An 18584-nucleotide genomic window follows, 5' to 3' on the forward strand; every position below is an offset into this window, starting at 1 on the left:
CGGGACGGAGCTGACAGGCAGGCTGGGTGCTCCTACCTAAAGCTCCTCGAGCCAGTCGGTTTCAAGGCCCCTTTAGCAGTTGAATATAGCCCATGTCCTGTCTTGTTTGGGGGAAGGTTAGAATAGAATGGTACATTAAGTTTTAATGTCCATTAGAAATGTGTTCAGGAAGCCAGGCGTGGTGGCGCACGCTTGTCATCCCAGCATTCGGGAGACTGAGACAGGATCGTAGTTCATGGCCAGCCTCAGCTACTTAGGCCCTGTGCAACTCAGTGAGACCCTGTTTCCAAATAAAGTACAAAAATAGGGTTGGGGGTGTAGCCCATAGGTAAAATGCACCTGGGTTTTAGCCTTAGTACTGCACAGGAAGGAAGGAAGGAAGGAAGGAAGGAAGGAAGGAAGGAAGGAAGGAGTCTAGGATTTATGCCATGTGCTCTGGTCTTTGGGTGGGCAGGTGAGTATGGAAAAGGGGTTCTCTTACTCTGTGAATAGAGGTGGTCTGTATGGTCTCTTCCATATTAAAATGTGTTGACTCAACCAGGCGTGGTGACACACGCTTGTAATCCCCGCGCTTGGGAGGCTGAGACAGGAGGATCGCGCAGGTTCAAAGCCAGCCTCTGCTGGCTTAAGAGACCCTGTTTCCAAATAAAAAATATAAAATAGGTCTGGGAGTGTTATCCAGAGGTAGAAGGCTCCTGGGTTCCATCCCCAGTACCACCAAAAAAAAAAGTTTTGACTCAGACCTTGTTGGCCTGGGGGGCACAGTATCTTATGTCTAGACCCTTTTGAATCCTCATGGCAGCTCTGCAAGGGTGGGCCCTGCCGTGCATCACCAGATGAAGACAGCAAAGCACAGAGACAGGGCGCCCTTAACCTGCGGGCACCCTTAAGACCACAGCAGCAAAGCAGATCTTAAAACCAAGTCCTTTAACAGTCTTACCCTTTTAGTGCATCGATGCCTTCCTTGAGTCGAGTCGCTGGGGATCCGTCGGCTGTCTCTGTCAGCATGAGGTTGGCCGTGGTACGGTGTCCCATGCAGCTCTATTCCTTCCCAAATTGAGATCAAAGACCAAGGGTGTTTCTTAAGTCAAGCTGCTCTCTTTTGCTGCAGACGATGCCGAAACCATTCTCTTGAAAGCTGTTCTGCTTCAAGTCATATGCCTCTACCAGAAAGTGGTCCCCCTTGTGGTCATGCAGTACAACTTTGACTTCAGCAAGCTCCTGAAAGGTGGGTGCCAAGGGTGGCAGGCAGCTGCACTGTCCCTGCCAGTGGGACTAGGGAAGCGCTGTTAAACCAGAGCGGAGCCAGGGCCAGGAGGCAGCAGGCCGTTTACCAGTGTGCTTGGTCTGCCAGCCCGATTAGTTTTATTCAGACCCATATTTTTAAAATAGCTGGCCGGTCCTTAAGTAAATATTAGGTGAACATGTAGTGTAAGCAGTGAGAATGGAGAAGGAGAATGGACACCCACGAAGCCGACCACGTGATGTTTACTCTAATGCTGCCTTTCAGTGGAGCAGGAGCGCAAAGTATTTGCAGGAAGGAGCCCCATGAAGCCACGTGTGGGGCCTCATTCTTGTAGTCACAGAATTTGGGAGGCTGAGACTGGAGGATCACAGGTTCATGGCCAGCCTCAGCTACTTAGTAAAGCTCTCCACAACTCAGTGAGAGCCTGTTTTAGAATAATGAAAAATAGAACCAGGCGTGGTGGCACACGCTTGTCATCCCAGTACTTGGGAGGCTGAGACGGGAGGATTAAGGTTTGCGGCCAGCCTCAGCTACTTAGTGAGGCCCTCTGCAACTTAGGGAGACCCTGTTTTAAAATAGAGAATAAAAGCCGGGCGTGGTGGCACACGCTTGTAATCCCTGCTCCTGGGAGGCTGAGACAGGAGGATCACACAGTTTGGAAGCCAGCCTCAGCTACTTAGTGAGGCTCTCAGCAACTTAATGAGACCCTGTTTCCAAATAAAATATAAAATAGGTCTGGGAGTATAGTCCGGAGGTAGAAAGCCCCTGGGTTCCACCCCCAGTACCACCAAAATAAAAATTAATAAAATAAAAAATAAAAAATAGGGCTGAGGGTGTAGCTCAGAGGTAGAATGCCCCTGGGTTCCATTCCTAGTACTGCAGAAAAAAATAAAAATTTAAAAAATAAAAAAAATTAAAAATAGGACTAGAAGTGTAGCTCAGAGATGGAATGACCTGAGTTCAATCCTTGTAAGCCCTCCTCCTCCACCCCTCAAAAAAAAAAAAAAAAAAAAAAAGCCTCGTGGAAGGGAAGGGACATCAGGGAAGGGACATGGACATCCTTCCCATTTGTGCAGAGGCACTTTGTTACCTTGTATTTTACCCCAGTGAGTCAGGTTCAAACCACATCTCATAAAAGTAACAAGCTTGTCTGGTCATGGTTCCTTGATGGGCAGGTTTGCCTAATAAAGTGGACTTTATGATTGGGCCTACAGAAGACTCTCAAAAATACAATTCTTGGAATTTATATAAGCAATTAAAATAATCCTTTCCAAGAGCCATAATTAGTGTTTTAGTCATTCGAAGGTGAAAGGTTCTCTTTGCTGTGGGAATCTGCAGTTTGTTAGAATGTGGCCATTTAGGACTCTGAAGCCTTCCCAAGCAAAGGAGACACGAAGAGACCAGACTAGAGGACGAGGACCCAGGCCTGGGCTTGGCAGCCCAGTCTTTCCACAGAGCTCCTGCGGTGGGCTGCCAGGCCTCGGTAGCTAGTGAGGCCCGCCCCTGGAGGTGTGTGATTCCAGTGGTAGGACGAGATCAGCATGCCTGAGTGGCAGGGACGGGCTTTGTGGACAGTAGTATTCGGGCTTTTCGTTGGAGCTGTGTAGTCCTGGGGCAGGCAGGTCAGGGAGGTGTGCGTCCTGCAGTCTCGTGAGGGGCACAGGACACAGGGAACAGACAGAATAGGCCTATGTTCTTTCTAGCTATGGGATCCCTCCTCAGCTCCCTTTGGTCAGGGCAGCGGTTGCAGGGCCCCCACTTCTGGGTGACTCTGTCAGTCTCCCTCACTTTTCCCTGCAGGTGTCATCTCTGAGCAGGGTCTGCGAGAGGAGGTGCCGCCCATCCTGCAGCAGCACATGCTGAAGGTGGCCCTAGAGCTGCCCGCCAGCAAGTTTTTGTGGCTCAAGGCACAGGTAAGAGGCAGAGGTCTCCAGTCTTCTGTGGGCTCACCTGCTGGCCTTTTAGCTCTTGTCCTGACTCTCATATTTTTCTTGTCATTTTAAAATGTGTTTGTTGCTGGGCGTGGTGGTGCACGCTTGTAATCCCCGCACTTGGGAGGCTGCGACAAGAGGATTGTGCAGGTTCGAAGCCAGCCTCAGCTGGCTTAAGAGACCCTGTTTCCAAATAAAATATAGAATAGTCTGGGAATGTAGTCCAGAGGTAGAAGGCCCCTGGGTTCCATCCCCAGCACCATAAAAAAAAAAAAAAAAGTATTAAGAAAATGAGCACATTCTTTCCTTTTATTCTCATCCTAGAACTCAAGACAGATGGGAACAGACACCAAGCCAGCTGCAGGTTGAGGCTGGTGGAATTGTCAGCACATCTTGCTTGCAGGATTTGTGTGTCTTCAGTAATGTCTTTTAGGACCTTATATGTTGCTCAGGACGCAGCACGTTCTCCGGTGTCTTTAAGCCCCAGCTGCTCTGGTACTCCTATGCAGCAAGGGGGAAATGACCGGCCAAACCAAGATTGTCTGCGTGTGAGGTGTAGGAGCTCATGTATTTATTTTTAGTGGTACTAGGGATTGAAGCCAGGGGCATTCTACCTCTGAGCTATACCCCCAGCCCTGTTATATTTCATTTTATTTTTAAACAAGGTCTCCCTACAATGTTGAGCATCTTGTAAGTTCCTGAGGCCAGCCTTAAACTTGGGATCCTCTGGTCTTAGCCTCCCACATACTGGGATTTTATAGTAGTGTGCCACGCTGCCCAGCCTCGGATAATCCCCCCCCCCCCCCCCCCGGTACTAAAGCTTAAAACCCAGAGACATTTACCGCAGAAGTACATCCTCAGACTTTTTTTATTTTTTGTTTGAAACAGAGTCTTGCTAGGTTGCTGACAGTCTTGCTAAGTTGTTGAAGCTGTCCTTGAACCTGTGATCCTCCTGTCTCAGCCTCCCAAGTACTGGGATTACAGATGTGTACCACCATGCCTAGTTAGGTAATTTTTTTTATGACATAGATATTATGTTAGACTTTGTACTGGGGGTTAAACCTAGGGGTGTTCTATCTCCAGGTTATACCCCAACCCTATATAATTTTTATTTTTGAAATAGGATCCCACTAAGTTGCAGAAGTCCTCACTAAGTTGCTGAGGCTGGCCATGAACCTGCAATCCTGTTTCGGCCTCCCAAGTACTGGGATTTAAGTGTGCGCCACCACACCTGGGCACCTTATATTAGATTTTTACATGGAACCAGTAACGTAGAAGGACATGCTGGTATTTATGCGAGTAATATTTCTAGATGGCCTAAGAATGCTGTGACGGTGGGGTTTGTGTATGTCTCCCACGGTCCTCTTTCTAAGGTTCTCTGCATCAGACCTGAGGATGTCTTTCATGGAGAACTCACCACGTGCCAGGCTGCACATGATAACTTGGTGCGGTCACTCTCTCCACGCCACGTAAAGTCAAGGTGCTGGGGCACAGAGCTTGTAGAACGCTTCTGCAAGGCCCTGTGGCGAGCAGAGGGCCCAGGAGAGGCCCAGGCAGTGCCTCAGAGCCGCCCCTCAGCCTTCCTGCTGTGCTGTGAAACCCCACCCCCTCCCAGAGAGGCAGCCAGAGCGGGGGTCGTGGGTTTGCACTCCTGCAAAGCTGAGCCAGGGGTCTTGATGGCTTAGTTGGAAAGTGAACATAGACCTCTTAATGTGAAAGAGCATCCGTCTGGTATTAGACAATAACTCAGGTCCTGCGCCCACCTTGCACACATAAGATGCTAAGATGCATCTGCTGGCCCATGTCCAGGGTCCTCTGTGTTGTCAAGGGCGTACTGAATGACACTGCTCTGCGGAGTCGGCTGGGGACCTGGAGCTCCATGCATTTCTCATGTGTTCAAAGCCCAGAAGCCTTTTCGGGAGGATGAATTATTCATAAAGAGTGGACTGTGTTTGTACTGGCTTCCTGATGCAGTGCCACCAGCAGAGCCTCGGAAGGGACCGACAACCACCAATGTACCGCATCTGCGCCAGGGTGCCCTGGCGTTGGTTCCCAGGAAACAGCCAGTTACATTCTAGCACCTCGGTTTCCACATCTGTGGGATAGGTTAGCAACTCCATCACTCTGAGGTTGAAGGAGCGTTAGGTGATTAGTACATCCAGACCTAGAACGTGCTGGCAGGGGAGAGGGCTGCCCGTGCCTGCTGTCAGGACTCCTCCTGTGCCATTCGGGGGTTTGAATGGGTTACCTAGCTTCTGAGGTTTCTTATGTGTAAAAAAGCACAGTAATCCTGCTGAGTGGTCGTGAAACATGGGATGAAGGGAAGGACCTGGCAGTGTCCTAGGCATGTTTAGCCAGCAAGTAATGGCCCATGTTATTTTTATAATATTTATATGCTAAAATTTTATGAAAATCTAATTATATCTACTGAAAATACGTAATATTATTCAAACTCTAGGAAGGCCCGGACACAGAAATTATTGGAGGAGAGCGATCGGTGTTTTACTTATTAATGAAAATGTTTGTGGCCAGCAGTCATTCACAACTGAAGTCATCGACCAAGCTCCTCATCATGAAAGTGAGCATTTCCTACCAGTTTCTAGTTCTGAAAAGGTTTGGCATAAGTCTTCCTTTCACTGGGCGCTTAATAAACAATTGTTGAATTCGGGATGTATTGGGGCCGTTGTACATTTCAAAATAAGTTCTGTGGTGTTTTACATTAGTGTGTCTTAAACATAGCTGCATTCTTGTGGTGGTATGATGAAGCATAAAAACGTGGGCTTTGAAGTCTGATTCCTAGACCCCTGGTTCTCATTCCTGGGTGACCTCGGACAAATTACTTAAACTCTCTGAACCTAGTTTTCCTGTGGTGTGTGGGAATGGTAGAAACTCAGGGTGGTAGAGAAAATTAAATGTGATAAAGTGGAAGCGTAGCACATTGTAGGCTCAATAAGCCCCGTGCCTCTTGTCGTCTTAAACAGAACATGGAATGGGCGCCATTGTGACGGTGTAGGTTCAGGAGCGCACCTTTTGTTGACACGTTCACTGCCCCGTGCTCCCTGGTCACTGTGTAGTGCTGGAGGGGCGTGAAGCTGCCGCAGCTCACGCAGAAAACAGCTTCTCTTCTAACCTTTGCGTCTGTGTCTGTTTACTCAGATTCTGCGGGACACGGGCGTGTTTGAGCACACCTGGAAGGAGCTGGAGCTCTGGCTGGAGCACCTGGATAACACGGCGGAAGAGAGCAAAGAAGCCGTGATTCAGTTTCTGGAACGTGTAAGCACAGGTTTCTCCCGTAGGGGAGCGCGTTCCGGATAGCGTCACTTAGCTGCTCTCAGCATTGCTGAGGCGTTCTTGGTGCCCCGGTGCCAGAAGCGTTCTCGTCCCAGCTTACTTCTAATCCTGCGGCGACTTCAGGTCCACTCAGGTTTTAGAATCTATAGGAAGGGAATATGCTACTGCATGCTATCTTGCTTCCTTTTAGGAATTTGTTTCTGCACAGGAGAATAAGAGTATACTAAATGTAGTATTAAAAGAATAGTATACTAATAGGAGCTGTTTTATTAAACTTTGTAACAGAAAGTTAAAAAACCAGAGTATTGCCGAACAATTACTGTTCTTCCTAAGGAGTGTCAGCGTTAACATTTTAGTTTTTAATTTTGACCAGTGACTTTTTTGTTTTTCCCCATCTCACTTGTGACCGTCTGAATGTTCTCCACTTGGCTTTTTAATGCCCAGATTTTATTGACATTGGTGGCGAATCCCTATTCGTACACAGACAAAGCGTCCGACTTTGTCCAGGAAGCCAGCACTCTGCAGGCCGCTGCGACGAAGCACGACTCGGATGATGCCAGCATCCCCATCTCCCACATTGATGGTACGCACCGCTCCCTCCCACGCTGCGGGGCTCTGGGGACCACACCCGAGGGAGTGTTCGGGGACGGGAAGGGGATCGCACTGGGGTGTCAGACAAGGCACAGATGCCTCGCTGCTTTGTGTCAAAGAAATGAAGTTTCTAGAAATGAAGTTTGTTTTCATTTGTTTATATAATGAGAAATGTATGTAGAACTTGCTTGCTGGGTTGTTTTTATTTGGAAGTGTTTACTCTGTGCTAGGGCTTTCATAAGCTTTTTACAAATCAGAACTCATGCAAACCTCGTAAGTACCCCAAAGGGAGGAAGGTATCATGTTCCTCCTTTTACATATAGGTAAGGCAGCTGAGGCGCAGGAAGATAAGTAACTTGCTCAAGCTCACACAGCGAAGGCAGGACTTGAACCCAGACAGCCTGGCTCTGCTCTGGGCTTAACCCTCCCACCCTTTTGCCTCTCAGACTTTAGCTTGTTTGTCCAAGTTAAAGTTCCTGGGCTTCTCACGTCACTTGAGACAACTTCAGCCTGTTATCACTTTAACTGAATATCTAGCATTTTGCCACAGTTTATAAGGACTTTAGAGGCAATAATTTCATCTGTTTAGGATCAAGTTATAGTAAGAATTTTCCTCTGAGAGAAGTTTAGGTTTGCTTTTTCTTTTTGCAAATATTCTCTTGCTCTTCCCTCCCTGCGTGGTTGTTGCCGTGGGGTCCTCTGTTGGCTCTTGCCTCAGTTGGACTCCCTGCGTCTGTCTCAGATGTGATCGACATGGTGGACGTCCTGGTGGAGGGCAGCGAAGGCTTGGATGAGGAAATTGGGTTCTCGTTAAATGAAGACATGATCCTGCTCACATTCCCATTCAGTGCTGTGGTCCCTGCGGCCCTGGAAGCCAGGAATAAGTTGCTTCTTGGGACAGAAAACAAAGCAGGTACCTGTGTAGGGTAGGATCAGGTTGTTTCAGCTGCATGGGGCTGGCTGGGTCTGTGGGGAAGGATTACAAGGGCTCTGAAAAGTTACTGAGAGCCCACGGCAGCGAGTTTCAACCCACCAGAGCAGCAGCTGCCTGGCTGCAGAGCTCAGAGTGTAGCACACGGATCTTCAGATTGGCTGGGTAGGTGGTCATTTGAGGGGTGAATCTGGAACACTGTGTTTGTTGGCTACATAGATACCGGCTGTCACATTGTTTTTACTATTCTTGATCAGGATGAATTCTTTACACTTGGTGAGTTTTCCTGGCAGCTTAGAACCAAGGAAGTGCCCACAGGTCACCCAGTATACTTAGTCAGTAGTGCTCAGGCTTTGCTGCTGTAATGGGTAAGCCCCCACATGTCACTGGTTTAATGAACAAGAGGTTTGTTTTTTGGCTTCATCATAATCTAATACAGGCCAGGCTGTTCTGAGTGGCTGTGCTATGCCATCTCAGCGTGGCTTTCAGAATCACTGCGGAATGGAGAGACAGCGTTACAATCTGCAAGGGCCTAACCCCCGCATGTGACCCCACCCCACCTGAAGGAGAGGCTGTGCATCAAGGCAGAGGGGAGGATTGAACACTAGCAAGTCCTGGGTCCAAGTGGTTTTGGCATCGCCTCTGTCAAGCCTGGCTGTCCACTTCTGGGCCTTAGAACCTGAGACTATGTGCTTGCTGTTTAATAAGATGGAGCCTAGGAGTGTGTGCCGTAGCACCTGCCGTTCCATGTGGGCGTGTGACTCCTGGTGGAATTGCATTGATTTTTCTGGGTCTTGCAGGTCTGTGGGGGGAGATAGTGCTGGTGGATCTAGAAGGGCACTTCCAGCAGGCCTCCTCTTATACACATCTCGTTCCTTTCCAGGGGAAAGCATCGTGGCATATCTGATAGCGGTGCTGACCGACCTCCTCCACACCCAGCGGGACCCTCTGGCTCTATGTCTCCTGCTCCAGGCTTATGACAAGTTTGAGCCTCCGGGCCCACCTTGCTGCCACCACCTCTCCCAGTTTAACAGATACTACAGCCTCTGGATCCCGGAGCAAGCCCGAGAGGCCTGGGTGAGCTGTGGCTGTGCTTGCAGCTGGCTGCAGGGAGAAGCTCCTGTACCTTTACATTTCCCTGCAGAAGAGAGGGAGCTAAATCGTTGCGCAGCTGGTATGACCAAGGCTCAGACAACTGGCCGTGTAGCAGTTCATTTCCCACTGGCCCCATGACCAGGGGAACTGGCTCATGGTTTCAGCTTGCGAGGAGAGGTGGTCTTTCTTCCTTTCCTTACAGAGTGTCTGTAACGCTGTTGTCCTCTCTCTCTTCTGAGGGCTTTAATATTCTTCAAGACCTACTGTGCTCAGCTGGCAGACCTCCCCTTGCCCCCCATACCTCCCAGCAGGCTCCATTCTGCTCAAACTGGGACAGTAAAAGGGAAACACATAGATTTTCTTTTGGTGAGGGCAACATGCTTATAATGGGATTCTGGGTCCAGTGCAGATTATTTATAAAAACCGTGTGGGGCAAGAAGTTAGCTTTGCTATATCCATTTTTCGTGGATTTATTCAGTTTTAGCTGTTCTTGAGAAGACAGACAGCTTGGGCCTTTGTCCTATGAAAGGTAGCCATGCTGATGGTGTGTTTCCTGTGTATTAGCACCTGCCAGGCCCCTTATGAAATATGCCACATGCATCTTAAACTATTTATAATCATCACAACAACTCTGAGAAGTAGATCAAGGAGTTGGTCAGTTTTCAAGGGGAAACTGCGGATGGGGTAAGCCACAGCCATTCCCTAGAGTCAGGATTTGGTTCGAGCGATCGGGCGCCAGAGCCCAGGCCCGTCACAGCTCTTGCTGCCTCCACGGCCTGTGGGGCTGCAGAAGCTAAGTGCCTGGGCAGCAGAGTCAGAGTCGTCCTCTGTGATGTCATAGCAGCGGGCCTCGCCCTCAGCCTGCATCACTCCCTGGGGCCCCTCCCACTTGCCACCACCCATTGTGACCTAGCAGGCCTCCTGGGGTGGGGCTTGAGCCTGCCATGATGCTGCTGCTGTGGTCTGAAGACTGTGCCTGAGAACCACTCAGGTCATCCACAGCCTTGGGTTTATTGGCTTGAGGAAGTTCAATGTTTGAGGTTATAATGTAAGCCAAGAGGGGTAAATAAAGAAGGCAGTTTGCAATTATGTCAGAAGAAACGAACAGGTTCTCTTTGAGGTAGGATGGCTCCAGAAGTCTCTTCCTTCTGTCCGCTTTTTCTTATCCTCTGGTGAGCTGTTCTCTCTGAGGCTCCTGGGAGGCAAGCGGCTCACAGCCTGGGCTCCTCTGCAGGCTGCGCTTTCCTGTCTCCAAGGATCCATTCTTCCTGTGATTAAAGTCCTACCTGTGGCACAGGCCTATTCACACCTCCACGAGGTGCCTCCCATGAATACTCTAGGAAAATAAGAGACGGGCAGTGTAGGACTGAATTTACTTAGGAGTACGCCTTTTGTGATGTTCCCTTGGCGGTGCGGATCTCCCCGAGCCTGTCATCAGCAAGCATCTCTGGTGTCTTGCTGTCCTCCTCAGCCGCTGCAGGTGTCCGGCAGTCCTGTGTGCCCCAGCCCCCCGACAGCCGCCTCCTTCTCCAGCCTGCTGCGGACCGCCTACGAGAGCCAGACCCTCGGGGACAGGTGTATTCAGGAGCAGCTGCAGGACGCCATCCCGTGCCTTGCCCTGCACCAGGTCCTGCGCTCGGCCAAGCAGGTGCTGCTTTACCTCAGGAGCACTGTGGAGAACTTCGGCCAGGTCTGTGCTGTCCCTGTGGCCCCACACTCCCTCCTGCCGAGAACACGGCCTTCCCTGAGCCAGGTCCCCACTGCAGGGTGGGAATTCTGGCCCTAGGATCACGGGGCTGGCCTGCACCTCAGGAGCCTGCACTCCCAGCTCTGCCACCCATGCCAGCTGCCTCTGCTCCCTGGAGCAGATGTTGAGTGGCAGCGGCTCTGTTCCCTCCAGACCCTCAGGAGCAGCTTGTGTGGGGCTCTTGTAGGCTGGGCAGGGCCTCTCGAAGCAGATTTGGCCACGAACCCTCCTTTCCTGAGTGTATTAATTCAGTAGCTTTTCTGTGTACAGATCTTTAGGTTTTGAGGTTGGCGTCTTCCCTTCACTTTAGCCAAAGTCAGTAGGAAGACAAGTTTCTCATTTGAGAGAGGACTCAGAACGATTGATGACTTCTAAACACCACACACAAAGGAGTTGCCATCTCAGCCCCCTGCCCCAGTCTCCTGTCCTGGCATCACCCCTGTGATGGGCAGCCCTTCCCTCTCTCAGGCTGGTGTGCCTCTCACCTTCACAGCTGGGCAGAAGCGCCGGGCCCACGCTCCTGCAGCTCTTCCTGGATCTCCTCCGGCGCCTGGTTGTCCACTGTGAGCAGCTGGACGCTGAGAACCAGCGCAAGTGCGAGGCTGCCCAGGCTGAAGCCGACCTCTTCTTGGACATGGAGTCCGTGACCTCGCTGGAGTTGGCCAATGACCAGGTACTGCCACCTCTTCCACGGGCAGCCAGTTAGCCTTTAACCAGAAGGTCACAGAGAATGGCTTTTTCTCCACTTTTGATTAAACATATGTATGTTCACTGTAGAAAATAGAGACATGCAGAAAACTGTAGCAGCTGCTGAAAGCCATCCATAGCCCCCAGCCAGGGGTAAGCATGCCCCAGCCCAGGCACTCGACTGTCCAGTCGCTCCTCCGTATGCACTGTCACCGCCACCCCAACAGGACAGTCCTCTCCCTGTGCCCTGAGTCTCTTTGGAGGCCCAGTGTGAATGGGCACAAGAGCTCTGAGAAGCCGCTGTCCCTCCCGTCACCAGCCCTGGGCTGAAGGCTGTCTAACTGGGCCAGGCGGATTGTCTCTGACAGCCTGCCATGTAACCGGCTCTGGCGCTCAGCATGCTCACTTCAGTCTTGTTGAAATAGACGACTTTCTTCCTTGATATTCCCCTTGGCTTTCTGAGAGGAGAGGCATGGCTTCTCTGCTTCTAACTGGCAGGCTCTATTGGGAAGAATGGTAGGCTCTTTTCCTTAAGAATAAGTAAGAAAACTCCTTTCTGTCCCCGGGGACTGGTGGGTCTTCCTGGCAGGAATCGAGTGTGTCAAGGGTGCTCAGCTGCTTTCTCGTTGGTGCTTTGAACTCCTTTGGGTCAGTGTGAGTTTCTCAGGGTCCCCTGAGGCCTGTGTCCTGAATGTGAAAGCTGGATTCCCTTCAGCTCAGAATGGTGGACATGGGCAGTGGTTTAATCTACACCGCTCGTCCCAGACACATGGTCTAAGTTAAGACCACCTGTCCCAGTCTTCAGGAGACACTCACGTCCCTCTACCAGGTTCACGTAGGAGGCAAGGCTGTCAAAAGAGACCAGTAGGGTGGCTGATATTAGTCCCGTTCTGCTATTTCTGTGTGGCTGGTCCCCTTACACTGCATGGCTGAGTAGTTCTGCCAGACAGTTAGTCTGTTCCAGCTGGGTCTATCAGACACTCTGGGGAATGTGGTGGGCCAATCTCCAGTGGTGCAGGGAGGCAGTGCACAGCCTGGTGATGCCACGGTGCTGTGGTGGGGCAACTTGGTCCCTGCGAGCACCCCTGAGGAGGGCTGGGGGGAGAGGGTTAGCAAGCTGCTTGCTTCTCTGGTTCACCCCAGCAGATGCTCCCTAGCAGCTGTGGTCTTTCCCTGGCCCTGTGCCCTGATGAAGTGTGTCTCTGACCTTTTTTCCAGACACTGGAGGAGGTGCTGGTGGCCATCCTTAGGCACCCCACACTGGAAAGCTGGTTTCTGGCCCTGGAGCAGCAGGCGCTGCCCCCGCACACCCTCAGCCCCATCCTCGTGAAGCTCTTGGCGGCCCACTTCAGTGCAGGTGTCCGTCAGCTGCTGGTGGCAAGTGCCCCGATTCTCCGGAACATGGGCCGGCTGGGCCTCCTGGCCAGGTATTCAGAAGCCATTGCCCACAGTGTGTTGAAGGAACTGCACGCCAGGACTGCGGGCCCAGTCCCGTCGCCACCCAAGACCCTGCCACAGCTGGAGGCCCTGCAGGAGTTGCATCCGTACATGGAAGGTGCCCAGCTCCGTGAGATCACTCTGGCCCTGCTGGGCCTGCCTGAGGCCCACCTGCTGACCCAGCAGCCCACCAAGGCCCCTGGGAAAGAGAGACACCTGAGTGCGCTTGGCAAGACCCTGGTGCAGCTGCTGACCAGCAGCCCCCAGGATCAGTTGCAGAGTGGCGGGCTCCTGTGGTCCTCTGAGTACGTGAGAGGCCTGGGGGCTCTGCTGCCCACCCTGGCCGTGGAAGAGCTGGATGCTGTGTTCCTGCACACCCTGCAGAGAGAGCCCGTGCTGGCCCCCGTGGTCACGGCTGACCTGCTGGACTACTGCCTGGTGCGGAGGACACAGGCGGCGCTGGGCATTGCTGTACTGCTGCTTCAGCAGAGCTGCACCCACCTGCTGGGCTTTGAGCTGTGGTGTGAGCAGGCCGGCGCAGGGGCCCACCTGCGCAAGGAGCTGGACAGCTTCCTCCCCCTGGTGTACGCGTACCTCCAGCACAGGACCCGGGCGCCCTTCGCACGCCCAGCAGGAGGTATGGGATCACTGGCTGTAGGCACTGGGAATTGTAAGACAGACAGAGGATGTGAACTGTATGTCCATTTTTATACCCCATAACTTCACTGTCTGGCTGTAGTTTAGTTTCATTTTTCTCCCAGCATCTGACCAGCTCTGAAAGACTGAGAAAGGTTGAGAAATTCTTTACACCTCTCCCCTTACCTCTTGACCTTACCTATTGAGGCACAGCCCCCAGTGTCCCACCGAGTCCTAGCCACCCTGTGGGAGGTGAGGGCAGGGTGTTCGTCACCAGCACTCTCTCCCACGTTCCAGGGATGTGTCGGGGAGTTGGTGTTGAGTCGGAGCAGCATGGATCCAGCCTCCTCTTCTCCACCTGCTGGGTTTCAGATATGATACACTTTTATTTAAAGGGTGGCGGGGATCGAACCCAAGGCCTTTGTTCTAGGCAAGGGCTCTGTCCTTGAGCTACACCCCCAGCCCACCTGCAATACTTCTGATGACCTCAGAGCTCATTTGATTCATTTTTATTGAATTTATAAACTATTTTTTACTTGCTGCTTTGCCTCTAAAACATACTTTATATCAGTGGTGACAAATACTTTAACAAGTAAATCAGCTCAGGCAGAAGCCCTCCCCCTGTGGTTTTTGACATATTGCTCCTTAGTTCAGAACTTTAGTACTCATGGTCTTGCCTTAAAGCTGGGATCTGTATGTGGTCCCCTGGGCTAAAGGGCGTCTGTTAAGAATGTTGGCCGATGAGATGGACCCAGTGGCTTTAAACATGTAACAGCAGCCCTTGGAGGAGACTGATGGGCAGCAGTGGCTGATTCCCTTGGTGTCCATCAGGCTGCCAGACTGACATCACTGGGGTCACAGGAGCTGGGCCATGTGTGGGGGCCTGCGAGTCTGGTAACCTCTGCCCTGCGTCTCTGCCCTAGTGTCCTCCGCTGGCATCCCTGTCTTGAGGAAGGCCCTGTGGAGACGGCTGCTGGACAGGATTCTAAGTACTGATAGTTCCCCAGAGTCCGGGCTGCATCAGGAGACGCTGGCCCATCTCGTCCCGTTTGCAAGAGCCAAAGATCTCCGTATGCTCATGGACCGTCTGCCCGGCTTGCTTCAGGCTCCCAACAGTCACAAGAGGTATGGAGTCATAGGGGGTTAGGCGGCTGCTGCCCTGTCAGCTCCACTTTTCTCTCCACTATTTGTAATATAAGTTAGTGAAAAACAGCCTTTCTCCTCTAGTGCCAGCTGCAGCTCCCCAAGAGCTCCCCTGCAGCCATCCATGCTGGAGCCAGTATAACCCTGGGGCAGTGGCTCTGAGCTGGGAGTGAGTAGTGACATTGTTGATTGTCACTACTGGGTGAGGAGATATGGTTTCTGGCATCCTGAGGGTAGAGGGGCCAAAGACACTGCTAAAATATGCTATAATGCACAGGAAGAGCCCTCCATAAGGAAGGATTATCTGGTCCCAGAGGTCACTCGTGTTGATATCAAGACCCTGATCTAGACTGGGCATGCACATGCTTTCTCTGGTGTACTGACACCGTACCGGTGGTTGTGAACATTCTTCTGAATCTTTATGTTTGAGTGAGTCAGGAAAAGCCAGTGGTTTCTGGAGTGGTCGGTGTGGGAGCGGGACTCTGGCATTTGTCTCTTATGGGCCTTTGTGATGTTGGGGTGAAGGCTCCCTCTAACTCTGAGGTTCTGGTCTCTTGCTGCAGCTGGATCCTGGCGGACTCTGTCTCTGCAGCTCTGGACGGCTCGGCAGGAGAGCTGAGAGCCTGGCGAAAGGCCATCCTGGAGTCCTGTGTGCAGTGGCTGACCGTGTCCTTTAGTGGTAGCCAGCCAGGTACGGACGGTGCCCAGGACCAAGAGAAGCAGATGCTGTGCAGATTAAGCGAGCTGTTGGTAGGTGTCTTTTCTTAGATATCCTGGTTACATTTTTAAGGGACAGTAAGGAAGACAAAGCTTTGCAGATACATTTCCAACTGTTTTGTTTGGCATGAGTGTGACTGGGTGGGAAATGAGAGGGTTTGAGTCTGGGGGAAGAAAGGCAGATAGGGACAACCTCTGAACCCTCTGAATAGACGAGTGTCTCCATCAGAGCACTGTGTCTTGGCAAAGGCTTTTTTGCATCTACTGAGGTATTAGGTAAGGTCTTGGCTTTTCATTCATCTGTTAAGAAAGTAAATTATATTAACTATGGAATGTTAAACCAACTTAGCATTCTTATTTAAGTCTTGATCAAATACATTACCCTTATATATATAGAATTTAATTTGCTAATATTCTGTTAAGAATTTTTGCTTCTGTGTACATGACAGATATTAGTTTGCAACTTTATTTTCCTGTAATATCTTCAAATAAAAAAATGCTGACTTCATGGGATGCATTGGGTAAAGTTTCACAAGGTTTAAACTTGTAGATCTTTTACATATTTTAAAGATGTTGCTTTACTGTCTTTTGACTTGCTTAGTTTCCAGTAAGCAATTTGTTACTGTTATCTTTGTCCATCTGTTGTGGCTGATTTTAGGATTTTTTTTCATGCTGGTGATTGAACCTAAGGCCTATGTATGTGAGGAAGGTGCTGTACCACTGAGCTGCACTCCTAGCTCACTATAATTTTTATAGTGTCATTAAAGCGATTTGATTATGATCTACCTTAGTGTGCAGTTTTCAAGTTTTTTTGTGCTTGGGGTTCAATGACCTGTTTTTCCTGTATGTTGATAGTTTAAAAAAAAATTTTTTAAAGTATTTGGCCATTTTGTTAAGTGTCCTTTTATATCAAAAGATAAAAAGAAGAAAATCAAAAGTCTCCCGTTATCTAGAGATTATCACATTATAAGTTAGTTGGATGCCCTTTCAGAAATCTTTCTGTATATTGTATGTATGGGCGCGCACACGTGTGTGTGTGTGTGTGTGTGTGTGTGTGTGTGTGTGTGTGCGCATGCAGTATCATGGGATTATATAATGCTGTGTGCAGCCTATCTTCCTGAATGTTGGTTTCGTTTTACTTTGTAACATAATACCATATTTTGAGAGTTTTCCTCACAGAAGTGACTGTGCACTTACTTTGGCCTTGGTAGTGGTGCAGCAGTCTTTCCTGGGTAAAGGAAGCATAACGTGTATTGCTACACCTGCAGGTGGCTTTCAGTTTTTTGATTTTATAGAGTTTATTATTCAACTATAGAAAACATGATGAATCTCGCATGGTCCCTCTGCACACTTGATCAGGCGAGTAGCTGAAAGGAGCTGCAGGGCAGAGGCCAGGTATGAAGGGTGTGATGAGTGGTGGGGCCTGGGCTTTCCTGGTGGTCTGGCCCTGAGGTTCCCACGTGCGGCCCACCTGGTGGAGGTGGCAGCCTGGGCATATGCTGCTGGCCGCTCCTCCTTGGATCCGGCTGCCATCCTCCAAGTCCACAAGCCCCTTTCTTTGTCCAGCCTGTACCCTGTTGCACGAATGGTTTTCATTGGCTTTTTTAAAAAAAGGCCAAATGCAATCTGTTAGTGCTGTCAGAAAAGGTGGACAAAGAAAAACGGTAGGAGGCCAGGCAGGGTGGCGCCATTTAGAATCCCAGCATTCCTAGCATTTGGGAGGTGGAGACCAGAGGATCACAGCCGACAGCCTCAGCTACTTAGTGAGACCCTGTTTCAAAAATAAAAAGACTAGCCGGGCGTGGTGGCGCACACTTGTAATCCCCACTCTTGAGAGGCTGAGACAGGAGGATCACACAGGTTCGAAGCCAGCCTCAGTTACTTAGTGAGGCTCTCAGCAACTTAGTGAGACCCTGTTTCTAAATAAAATATAAAACCGGTCTGGGAGTATAGCCTGGAGGTAGAAGGCCTCTGGGTTCTACCCCAGTACCACCAAAAATAAAATAAAATAAAATAAAATGACTAAAAAATTGGACTCAATAAGACCCTGTTTCAAAAAAAAAAGAATAAAAAATAGGACTGGGAGTGTAGCTCAGAGGTACAATGCCCCTGGGTTCCATCCCTGGTACTGCAAAAAGAAAGAAAGAAAGAAAGAAAGAAAGAAAGAAAGAAAGAAAGAAAGAAAGAAAGAAAGAAACAGACAGACAGACAGACAGACAGACAGTAGGACCATTTGGTGAGCAGAAGTATGCTAGTAAAATGTCAGAACTTTAGCGGAAATAACCAATTCATAAGTTTAAAAAAAAGCCAGCACCAAAAAACCTGGGCGCCTTCGTGGATGATGGGATAGCTGTGCTTCACGTGCAATAATGGCTGGACTTCGGTTCCACACTCCACGTGTTCATTTTGACCACAGCCCTGGTTCTCCTCGCTTATGTTTGAGCCGTCTCCTGCTCACGGGAATGGCATAGGTGCAGAACGGAGACATTGCCGGGAAGAATCACAAGCCCGGAGCCGGGGAATGTGGGAGCTCCTCTTCACTCTTTGCCCGTGTATTTCACAGAGGAGGAATCGGACCCGGGAGGCTGGCACTACCCACAGGCTGCGCAGCCGGAGCCTCGGTGTTTTTAAATTCATTGACATGTTTCCTGTGCACTTCTCGCTTTATTTGTAGCATGTACTTAATGAAGTCGATCCTGGGGACTGGCAGAAATTCGTGAAAACAGGACTCAAGTAAGTTGATTTTATTTTCTTGATGCCATTTATAAATGTGTGAATGTCGTGGATCATGCACAGCCCTTTTTATTGCTTGTTTTTATAATACAAGTTGTCCCCTCAATTTTAGAGATAAAAGGTAAGGATTGAAGTTAAATGATGTGCCAGTTGACACACAGAGTACTTCTCTATTTTTTGGTGGTACTGGGATTCCTGGAAACTCTTCTACCTCCGGGCTACACTCCCAGACCTTTTTAAATTTGGAAACAGGGTCTCTTAAGTCAGCGAGGCTGGCTTCGAACCTGCGCCATCCTCCTGTCTCCGCCTCCCAATTTTTTTTTCAGGTCTGGGGATGGAACCCGGGGCAATCGACCTCCGAGCTACACCCCCTGCCCTATTTTTTATTCTTTATTTTGA

At 50.1% G+C, this 18584-nt stretch overlaps 1 protein-coding gene across 2 annotated transcripts in view; it reads left to right on the top strand.

Moving 5' to 3' along the window:
* URB1 (URB1 ribosome biogenesis homolog) overlaps window positions 1-18584 on the top strand; it is a gene marked incomplete at both ends in the record, with an annotated part of 75799 nt that overhangs the window by 26844 nt on the left and 30371 nt on the right. For both annotated transcript variants that reach the window (XM_080696915.1, XM_080696916.1), the window contains 13 exons: window positions 1112-1228; window positions 3047-3159; window positions 5636-5755; window positions 6334-6450; window positions 6913-7051; window positions 7802-7972; window positions 8874-9067; window positions 10557-10775; window positions 11326-11505; window positions 12738-13593; window positions 14516-14717; window positions 15299-15485; window positions 18127-18185. In XM_080696915.1, the coding sequence (XP_080553041.1) occupies window positions 1112-1228; window positions 3047-3159; window positions 5636-5755; window positions 6334-6450; window positions 6913-7051; window positions 7802-7972; window positions 8874-9067; window positions 10557-10775; window positions 11326-11505; window positions 12738-13593; window positions 14516-14717; window positions 15299-15485; window positions 18127-18185 (2674 nt within the window). The remainder of the gene's footprint in view (window positions 1-1111; window positions 1229-3046; window positions 3160-5635; window positions 5756-6333; window positions 6451-6912; window positions 7052-7801; window positions 7973-8873; window positions 9068-10556; window positions 10776-11325; window positions 11506-12737; window positions 13594-14515; window positions 14718-15298; window positions 15486-18126; window positions 18186-18584) is intronic.

The sequence above is a fragment of the Muscardinus avellanarius genome (genome assembly GCF_963383645.1).
Source record: "Muscardinus avellanarius genome assembly, chromosome: 5".
Lineage (NCBI taxonomy): Eukaryota > Metazoa > Chordata > Mammalia > Rodentia > Gliridae > Muscardinus > Muscardinus avellanarius.